The sequence below is a fragment of the Microcebus murinus genome, chromosome 2 (genome assembly GCF_040939455.1).
Source record: "Microcebus murinus isolate Inina chromosome 2, M.murinus_Inina_mat1.0, whole genome shotgun sequence".
Taxonomy (NCBI): Eukaryota; Metazoa; Chordata; class Mammalia; order Primates; family Cheirogaleidae; genus Microcebus; species Microcebus murinus.
The window spans coordinates 92216758-92227712 of NC_134105.1; the positions used below are offsets into that span (position 1 = coordinate 92216758).

A 10955-nucleotide genomic window follows, 5' to 3' on the forward strand; every position below is an offset into this window, starting at 1 on the left:
AAATGTGGTCAGGTATGAATAAAAAGTGAGGACAAATGACAAGAAAACAATTACAATAGTATTGCTAGATGTATGCACTAGCTACTTTGACAGCTTAAAGAATGTCCCTAATGAAGGCAGTGAGCGGAACAGCAAAAGACAGACTAGGTATTAATTAATGAAGATATGAAAGTGAGGAAATGTTCTGGCAATAAATAAAAGCAGATATTATGGCACAGAGGTGAGAGAGGCTGGTGCATTCAGGGAACTGCAAATAGTTTGTTTTTACCATAAGAGAAGGTGTTCTGGGAGTGGCCAAACATGACACTGAAGAGGTATTTTAGATGCCATGCTAAGGACTTTGGACTCTAGCCTAAAAAGCATGATTTGAAATAGGAGAACAACCAAGAGTTTACTATAATAATCCAGGGAAGAAAGAATGACCCTCACAAATGATGACCCCTGTCAGTTTCCACACACCAGACATCTTTAATTAGTAATACCATCCCTTAAATTAATTAGAAAAGAATCTAAATCCCATCCTCACCCCATTCTCATATCAACATTAACCCTTACAACATCACCATTGAAAAATTGGGCCAATCAGCAGTAGGCATGAAAGGAATAAGTTGATGGTCTTTAGGCAAAGACATAAGCACCCTGATTCTTAGATTTCCCATTCTCCTTTGCATCTGGTATTATCTGGACTTACAAGCAGCTCTAATAAGAAAAACTAAGGAACTCTGATAGTTATTCATCTTACTCAGGACAAGCAAAAAGAATCTGTTATGATTTTATGTCTCCAATTGTTCCAATCACAGTTTCTAATACGGAAATAAAACTGTTCAGTGTCTCCGTCCTTGCCTCATTTTGTTTCACAGAGATCTGTATTTCTGAGTTCTCAGGCTCCAACAGCAGTTCTGTCAAGAACAGACAGCCAGTATCATCCTGAGCACTGAGGTATGCTTTCCATGGCCGAGCCCCAGCCCTGCTCATCGCGATGGTCTGGATGTTCACTACTTGAAGAGCCATCTGGAGAGTATCAGCATGGACTGCTCCCTGCCAAGGCAATACTTGCTGATGAGCAACCTTGAGGCTAAGCCAAGTTTTCTCAAAATACTCAGCAGTAAGCTGGAGATTGGGAACTAGCATGAGGGCTCCAGAATCAGGGAGTTCTTGTATTGTCTCCTTGTTCTCTTCAGGAATCAGGGATCCTAAAAGAGTCAGAAAGTTTCTGTAAGTGATGTTCTTAATCTGTAGGAGCTAAATATTTTACTTAAATCCCCCAAAAATATACAATATGTACTTCTGTCTTTGGATAAATGGCTTAAATAACCAATAATGAACCTCTTTTTTGCTCACGAAGTCTTCAAATTCAGGCAAATCTAAGATTTAGTGCTGGGATACTCTACTTTCTAAAAATCATTGAAAAGATAAAGATTTATCATGATAAGATACAAGGTAAAGATTATTTTTACCTGATGTGGCAAAAGATGCAGTGTTAGGAAGCTCTGGGCCATGTTGCTTTGCCCCCTGGCACTTAGAAATAGTTGCCCAGCGGGCTCTGCCATACACTGGCACCAGCGTGTTGAAGTCTGAGGCCCAGCTGTTCACAGGTCTTTCTGCTGGATCCTCCAAAAGTCCAAGAGAAGGGTCAGATTTTGGGCTACACAAGATCCGCTTAACTTCATCAATGCCAACTAAGAGGAGGCGATAATAGAAGAGACCTCGGTCCCGTACAGCCATATCCTTCTCCTCCTCTGAGGAAAGACAACAGATTGAGTTAGTTAAAAACAAAACCTCCTACCTCCTACCCTCGTGCCAACCAAATAGGAGAAAAAAATGAAGAAGAGAAAACCTAAGATAACATTAACATTTTCTTCTTGGGTCTCAGATACGACTCACCAAACAATGAAAGATGTGAGAATTTTTACTATAGGTCATAGCAAGTACTATTTTCTTCTGAAAAACTTACCTATGCAGTAATATAACAAACGTCCCAGCATGTCCTGGCACTCAGCAGGTCGTGAGAGGAAAAGGCGCAGCAGAGCAGTGAGTAGCTCCATCTTAACAGCTGGAAATGTCTCTGACTTCACATTCTCTACAAAGTCCTCTAACACATAAGGAGCATTGGGAATTCTTTCCCCATGAACCCCAAGTAGCCAAATAAGTGCCTGCTTCCCCTATGGAATAAAAGAATTAGAACAGGTGCTCAATACTTGGCTATCCACAATACAGGAGATAGTAAACAAACACCAATTTGCTTTTCCCCTAGTGCTAGCAAAAAAGATATAATCATTAATTTACTTCAACTTGCATTTTATTGATTCCCCCGTAGTACGTTCTCTACAACAAACAGGAACAAAATTCTAATGCACAACAGAAAACTCAAAATTTTCATAACTTATGCTGATGAAGCAATAAATAAGGCTTCCTCTGCTTTGGGGCCTCTGGCTCAATTTGGGGTTTTGTGTTTCAGTGGAAGCTACTCAAAGAATCTCTCTAACTTTTTCATGAAAGTGGTTAATAAATAAGCTAGAGTGCACATCACAGTCATCTGTGAAGTTTCTTAAAAATATATCTGTCTAGGCTGGGTGTGGTGGCTCACGCCTGTAATCTTAACACTCTGGGAGCCCGAGGCGGGTGGATTGCTCAAAGTCAGGAGTTCGAGACCAGCCTGAGCAAGAGCGAGACCCCATCTCTACTAAAAATAGAAAGAAATTAATTGGCCAACTAAACATATATATAAAAAATTAACCGGGCATGGTAGCACATGCCTGTAGTCCCAGCTACTCGAGAAGATGAGGCAGAGGATCACTTGAGCCCAGGAGTTTGAAGTTGCTGTGAGCTAGGCTGACGCCATGGCACTCTAGCCTGGGCAACACAGTGGGACTCTGTCTCAAAAAAAAAACAAAACAAAAGAAAAAAATATATAGGCCCACCACTCCTGAATATTTAAGCCAATAGACTGGGGATGAAGCCCAAACCTTTGTAGAAACTCCACAAATGATTTTGACTCTTATTCCAGTTAAAAACCCCTTGGTATAAATCTCTGACTCAAAACTATTCAAAAGAGCAATGGGACCACAAAGTATTTGTAATAAAAACCATAGCCAAATTCTGTTTTTATTTTTATTTATTTCATATTATTTTTTTGAGATAGAGTCTCACTCTGTCATCCAGACTGGAGTGCAGTTGTATAACCACAGCTCACTGCAACCTCCAACTCTTGGGCTGAAGTGATCCTCCTGGCTCAGCCTCCTAAGTAGCTAGGAGTACAGGTACATGCCACCATGCCCAGCTAATTTTTTATATTTTTTTAGAGATGAGGTCTTGCTATGTTACTCAAGCTGGTCTCAAATGATCCTACCACCTCAGCCTCCCAAATTGTTGTGATTACAGGCATGAGCCACCATATCTGTACCATTTTTATAATTTATATGCCATCTATGTCTGAAAGAGAATCTGAGGTCACAATCAATTCTAAGAGTTTCCACTTCAGACGTGGGGTGGAAAAAATAATTAGATTCCATTTCAGAGGGCAGGGTCCCAGGCATTCCCCTTCCACCTAGAAGTAAAGGAAAATTACAGTCTACCTCACTATCTTGAATGTTCTCCTCACAGCCGGGCAGGGCCTGACACACAGCTTCGGTACACTGAGGACACAACCAAACCAGGTCTCGGAAAGTCTGCACCACCACTATAACATATCCCAGGATACAAGAGCACAAGATTAAAGCCGCCATGTAGGAAGGAATCTTAAGAAGAATCATGTATTCAGACTAGATTTGTGGCTGAATTTGTATAAAACTGGTTTTGGAGGGGTGGGCAATGATTATCTGAGAAATATAATCACATGGGCAATAATTTCTTGAATGAATTTCTTATCAGATTGACATGAGGATAAATGACCTAATGTATGGGAAAGCATTTTGTAAAACATAAAGCTATATGCTAATATGGGGTAGTGTTATTAGCGAATGATACTCTAAAGACAGTATAATGGAGTCACCATGACTGGGACTATGGTGAGGCAAGTGAGGTGTACCTAGTATGCAACATTTAAGAAGACATGCAGGGTTGGCTCTTGCATGAACCTGAGAGTAAGTCCTTTCTTAAATTTTGCATCCTAAGCAACTTACTTGCTTTACCCTAGTGATACACCTGGAAGCCACTGCCTATAGTAGACTGCCATAAAACAAAAAGAGGAGTAAAAATGGGGAAATAACAAGCACAATCACCCTAGTACCCTTCATTATTTATAATAATCTATACCATCATCTGAAATCTATACCATTATCTTGTAGACTCATGGTAGCCTGAAGACTCAATACCCTATTAGATCTCTAGAATCTATGCTTCTCTGACAGCAACAGATGATGATGTAAGGAAAAGTTTAAACCTCTGTATTACTTATTCAACAACAAATATTTTTTGAGCAACTACTATAAGCCAGGCACTTGGCATAAAAATCCTAGAAAGGTATCCATTACCTGTAGTAATATGCTCTTGTCGAAGCCCCAGTAACTCTGTTAGAATCTGCACACACTGATCTGTGTAAGTCCTGGCGATGCCACCTACAGAGCAAGAGAAGGCAGAGGAAACTGTTAAGTCAAATATTAGTGCCTCATTCTAAAATCATTTCCCACCAAAGACAAAAGAACCAGAGATAAAAAAAAAAAAAAAAAAAATCATCTCTTGTTTGATGAAACAAAAACAATCTAAGTTTGCTAAAAAGGGAACTTTCGTAAAAATGAATCGATTTTTCATTGACTACTAGAAAACTGAAAGTTCATAAAAAAGAATTTCTCAATGAAGAAGGTTGAAAACGTACAGTAACAATAGTATTTACATGTCAGTGAGATATGAGGCACCCTTTTTGTAGCAGCATATCCACAAAGAAATATTCCTGCTGGGGATGCTTGAAAGCAGTCTCCTGACTACAAGGATTTCTATTCTCTTTGCTCCCTTTTCTTTGCCCCTAAAAATAACCATGCTTTATTCTAAATATGTGGGTTCTTCCTTCTCCTCTTACACTTGAAAGACTCTAAAACTTAGCTTCCTAGCTGCTTTATTTTCTTTTTTTTTAACCAGAGATAGGGTCTTACTCTATCACTTATAGCTCACTGCAAACTCAAACTCCTGGGCTCTTTGATCCTCCTGCCTCAGGCTCCTGCATACTAAGACTACAGGCATGTGACACCGCACAGATAATTTTGTATTTTTCATATAGATGGGGTCTTGCTATGTTGCTCAGGCTAGTCTCAAAAACTCTTGGTTTCCCAAAGTACTGGGATTACAGGTATGAGTCATGGCACCTGGCCTACTTTCAGTTTTTGAGTCACTCCAACCTTTTACATCCTAGAGAAAATAGTATGAAAAAGTTTAGAAGATTAGGAACTATTCTGTGTTGGTCTATACTCAGCACAATACATAGCCTATAGCAGAAGCTCCATAAATGACTGATGAATTGACACAGGAGTTTGAATCAGAAAGAGTGGATTATATTCCCAGTTTAGGAACTATATGATCTTTAGGCAATTTGATAACCTTTTTTGTGCCTGGGTTTCTTCAACTTTAAAATGAAGTTAATAACACTCGTCTATGTTTCCTGACTGCCTCACAAGACTGTGGTAAGATGATGTATAGAAAAGCATTTTGGATAGAAGACAACAAAAATTTTAAATATTATAGTTAGATTTGCCTGTATTCTCTATCCTGGAAGATATGGCAACACTAGTCTGGACCAAAAAAATATATATATATCTCCCTTTTCCTTTGTTTGCAGTCACTGACCCAATTCTTTAGTGCATGGCACTTTCTCTCTGAAGCAAGACTCATGCCCTCTTGCTCTCTATGGTTGCATTGACCATAGCTTTCTAGCTGGCTGGTCTAGGTTCTCAAAAGGAAAAGCAGCAGACACCTACCTATGGCAAAGATGGCAGCCTGGGAAAAGTCAGCAGAGACATCCGTGCAGTACCCTCGAAGCTCCTCTAGCACCTGCTGCACATTCTCATCATTCACTAGCTCACACAGCACTTCCACCTTCTGTAGTTTGATATAGTGGGGCTCCGAGTAGGAACAAAAAAACTTTTTATAGTGGCTGCTAAAGTGACCTGGCAAACTATGCAAGATCTGGCGCACATGACAAAGGGCAGCAAAGCAGAGTTCACGGCTCTCTGAAGAACAGGCAGCTAGCAAAGGTCCCTTGACTCGCACAAGCACATCGGTTTGTACATGGGGAAACTTTTTTGCCAAGATCAGAAAGAGTTTTGTGGCTCCCATCACCACACCTGGGCTACTGCTCTTGAGAAAGCTGTCCAACAGATTGAGAATGTCGAATAATTCCTCCTCACTGCGGGGTTGGTAGCGTAGCAGAAAGTTCAATACTTCAGCCTGGCCCCATTGGTCCAGTTTTGACATTCTATCCAAAAAAGAAAACAAAAGCACTATTTTAGCAACAAAATTAGCACCATCTCTATGCCACATAACCAGCCAGCTATTCATCATAACAAGGGGAGAATTCTTAAAGATAGGCTATGCCGGCCGGGCATGGTGGCTCAAACCTGTAATCCTAGCACTCTGGGAGGCTGAGGCAGGAGGATCACTCAAGGTCTGGAGTTCAAGACCAGCCAGAGCAAGAGTGAGACCTCGTCTCTACTAAAAATAGAAATTATCTGGACAACCAAAAATATACATATAAAAAATTAGCTGGGCATGGTGGTGCATCCTTGTAGTCCCAGCTACTTGGGAGGCTGAGGCAGAGGATTGCCTGAGCCTAGGAGTTTGAGGTTGCTGTGAGCTAGGCTGACGCCACAGCACTCTAGCCTAGGCAACAGAACCAGACTCTGTCTCAAAAAAAAAAAAAAACTGAATCATTCTTTTTATGTACTATATAAAGTTTACACAAAATAGGCTTTAAATTCCAAGATGAGTTGACAGTATAAACACACATTCATTTAAGGCCAAAGATGTGGTATGATCAGTGTACCCTGGGCACAGATTCTCTACATTTTAAGACACTATAAATAGCTTAAGTAGAACATAATGACTAGAGGAGAATAGAAGCTAACCCCTCAAGACATTTCTGCTCTCTGTATCACCAAGAGAAACTAAGACCAATGAAAGAAACTCTCTGAGTGAAATGTGATGAAGTTAATAATTATGGTTAACTTTCTTTTCCACCCTACAGAAGTTGTTCAAGACTTTTGTTGTTGTTGTTGAGACAGAGTCTCACTGTGTGTCCCTGGGTAGAGTGCAGTAATGTCATTATAGTTCACTGCAAGTTCCAACTCCTGGGTTGTAAGTGATCCTTCTGCTTCAGTCTCCCGGGTAGCTGGGACTACAGGCACACTGCAATGCCCAGCTGGGTTTTATTGCTTTATGTATTTTTATTTATTTATTTTTTCTTTTTCTTTTTGGCAGAGACGGGGTCTCATTGTTGCTCAGGCTGGTATAGGACTTATGAGCTCAAGCAATCCTCCCACCTTGGCTTCCCAGAGAGCTAGGATTATAGGCATGATCCACCGTTCCCCGCCAAGACTTCTTAATTCAGCACATCAACAAGATCCCACAAGGATGCAGATCTCATAACACAAAAAAGCACGGAGGCATCCAAACCTATTTAAGAGATGATGGGCAATGGGCTTATTGATGACAACTCCTCCTTCCTGTTTCAGAATTTCCTCTAGAGACCTCAGGCAGTTCACAACCACAATTGGATCCTGATCACGCAGCAAACTGTATAACTCATTTACCAGGGCACCATCTATGAAAAAGAACAAAGATCTCAGATAAAAACGAAAAGCTTCAGAGTCACAGGGATAGAGCCAGAGTAATGGCTCCCAGCAGACAATGCTGAACTTCTCTGCTATGAATTCAAGGCAAAAAAATTGCTATCTCCAGATGGTTCTAAGTAGCTAATACAAGGCATCTCACCTGCGCCCCAAAGAAAGGACTTCTCTAATTTCAGAAAATACCAAGCCCTGCAGCCTACTTAAAGAGACACGTGCAAAAGCGGGGCCACATTATTATTTTCTACTGAAGCTACATAATCTTTTACAAAGTCATACATAATAGAGGCACAAACAAATATTGATCATGATGGATTACACTGAACTTACCCACTTCAGAGTCTCCATGAAGATTATGCATCTTGGCACAACCAAGGACTGCTACCCTCCTGACGTATGAAGCCTTATCCCGTAAGCCATTGAGAATAGGCTGTTGGATATATTCTTGCACACCAGGCATCCTAAGCAACACATCCTGGAGTTAGCCAGATCCTGAAATACTAGTTTTGAAATAATTCAGCCCCTCTTCACTTAACAGAGAGTTTAGCAGATGTTTGAATGTGTATCTATCATCATAAAAAACTGGAGAAAGCCTCCACCAAACTTAAAATGCCATAATTTGACTTTTCATTTGGAATAATGCTGCACAGGCAGCAAATAAATATTAATTCATAATTGTTTAGAAATCTTTAACCAAAACTGAGAACTGTCTTACTAGAATGAGAATGGAAAACCCCCATTAATATAACCATATGATATTGTTTATTAAGTCAAAGTACTAGCTAAAAATTTAAATTCAGGGTATAATAGTGTTTTCCTCAGTATTAAGGAACTTAAATAAATCGTCCTCAGTAAAAACCCACCCCATGATCTCCTGAATTCATCAGCCACTGAGGACCAGACAAGGAAGAGGGTGCTCACCTGAGGCTACACATGCTCCGTAGTGCCAGCCCTCGCACCATCGGGTTGGGGTCCGAGCAGTCTTTGCACAGTGTATTAATGGCCAGGAGAGCCAGATCTGGTTTCAGAGGGGCATATGTGCACATGTACAGATAAACCAACTTCTTCTGAACAATATCTACAGTGGCACTGGCCTTCACCATTTCCATGAAAACACCAGACATGTCCAAGCCCTGAGTCATGTGCCTGAAACCAACACACATGGCGGAAGAAGTAAAATACAAATCTCCACCTTATAATGGAGGGGGTTTACTTATATATGCCCTGGTTATCCAAGTAGATCATGATCTCTTAGAAGAAAGCAACTATGACTACCTTTATCTATTATACCACACAATACTTCATACCATGGGCCTGGAATAAACATTGTTCTTCTATTCATGCAATGAACACTTATTGAATCCCTTGTACATTCCAGTGAAATTCAGCTTTTACATCCAGGGATATGCTCTGGGGACATAATCTTGAAGAAGATGTGACCTTTGCGAATTCAAAAATCTATTAAGGAGCCAGACAAGAACACCACTAATTACAGTACAATAGATTAAGTATTTAAATAAAAGTAATGTACAAGGAGCAGAAAGGATTCAGAGGTCTGATGCTGGCAGGAAGCCAGAGAATGTTTCTTCACAAAGGAAGTAATATTTTAGCTGAATGAGCAGGACCTCACCAGGCAGATGTGACAGAAAGGTAATGATATTAATACATGCTATGAGGCATGTAGATATGAGCAAAACACACATTCTTTTGAGTGTCTGCAGGTAATGGGATTAACAGGTTGTTTTGGGGTGCTAAGTTTGTATTTTATTCCGTAGATAATTGTTTCACTGAGGTCTCCTACTAGAATCAGCTGAGATGTTTCTTAAAAATAGATTCTCCTGGGTTCCATCCTACCCTACTGAAATCAGAATCAATCTCTGGACTGGCTTAAAAATCTGCATTTTTTAAAAAAGCACCCAAGGGGATTTTTGTGCATACTAAAGTTTGTGAACCACAGCTGTAGGCAACAATTATAGATTGAGATTTGTAAATGGGAAAATTCTTACTGAAATGAGGCAAGGTGGCCCACGAGCAAACTTCTGCAATTGATTTGGTGATGAAGGCCTTAGCCAGAACACGAGTGCCAATAAAAAAGAGAGGATGGATATTTAAAATTGTGAATTCATACCATCTGACATAAGAAGTGAAGGATCAGGTGTCATCAAGGATGACCTGGCTGGCTGGTGCCATTCACCAACACAAATATAAGCAGAAGAGCAGGTTTGGGGAGAAGGGAAGAATGTTGGTGCTATTTTGCACATACCTTTGATAAATTATCCAGGTGGCAGAGGGATATGTGAGTCTGAGGCTAAAAAAGGAGGTCTGTACTAGTATATATTACAGATCCAGGAGTCAGCAGTAATTGTTCAAGCCTGGGATAGGAAGAAATCACCCAGCTGAGTAAAAGATATCCTACAAGGGAGACTGAGATGGTACTCCGGAGAGGGAGATTAAGACCGAATCATACAACTGCCACGTACGAATGTTCATTTACTCTTTCAGAGAGGCCAGGGGTGGTGAGCCCTGATGGAGACTGCGACGGGGGTGGGGGTGTGGGCAATTAGGACACTAAGGGAGATGGGTGATACCTAATCACTCGTTGGATGACATTCCGGTAGCGCAGCCTATCAGCTTGAATGTGAGGATTGCACAGAGCCTTCTTCAACTCCTTCACCACGTCCTCAGAGCCAAGGTAAGGCATCTTCTCTAACAGTCACGGAGCAGTTCCCACAGATCCCTACGTAACTCTTGAGCTCCTACTCGTGATGTGGGAGCCTGAGTAAAGGAAATATGGTCAGTGAAAAGACTAAAGGCGTGATGTCACCCCAGGCTTGGCTTGGCTCCCCTAGGGCCGAAACTCAGTCCCTCTGACACACTTCAACTCCCTCCGCTCCCCGGCGAGCCCCACCAAAGGCCCTATCCTAGACCCACAGTCTGTCTGCTCCGCCGACAGGTCGCTGCCGCTACCTCTAGGCCCTCCGCCCGACTTCCAACCCCGCGGCCGAAGGGCCGTAGACCGTCCCTCTGCAGTTCCAGTGTTTCTGGCGCCTCCGCGCCGTCGCCGTCACACAGAAGCCCAATCGTGCTTTCTGCGGAAGTCCCGCCCCCTCGCCCAAAGACCAAACGGAGTAGCTGCTACTCTCCTTGCTAGCGCGGAGCGTAGCCCCGACCCCGACTTTGGGA

General features: G+C 41.6%; 1 protein-coding gene and 1 long non-coding RNA gene across 3 annotated transcripts in view; one reads left to right on the forward strand and one right to left on the reverse strand.

The window, feature by feature from the left end:
• The window catches only part of LOC105878734 (uncharacterized), an 84670-nt gene extending 77064 nt beyond the window's left edge, over positions 1-7606 (forward strand). For both annotated transcript variants that reach the window (XR_012918134.1, XR_012918137.1), the window contains one exon: positions 7405-7606. This is a non-coding gene — a long non-coding RNA (uncharacterized LOC105878734). The remainder of the gene's footprint in view (positions 1-7404) is intronic.
• Positions 766-10867, reverse strand: AP4B1 (adaptor related protein complex 4 subunit beta 1). The gene is made up of 11 exons (XM_012778423.3): positions 10740-10867; positions 10361-10547; positions 8694-8918; positions 8103-8233; positions 7600-7747; positions 5907-6403; positions 4473-4556; positions 3576-3679; positions 1955-2162; positions 1458-1739; positions 766-1193 (listed from the first exon to the last, which is right to left on the reverse strand). Exons 2-11 carry the CDS (start codon positions 10471-10473, stop codon positions 766-768), a joined length of 2220 nt encoding a protein of 739 aa, XP_012633877.1. The 5' UTR covers positions 10474-10547; positions 10740-10867.
• Between the last annotated feature and the right edge of the window lie 88 nt (positions 10868-10955).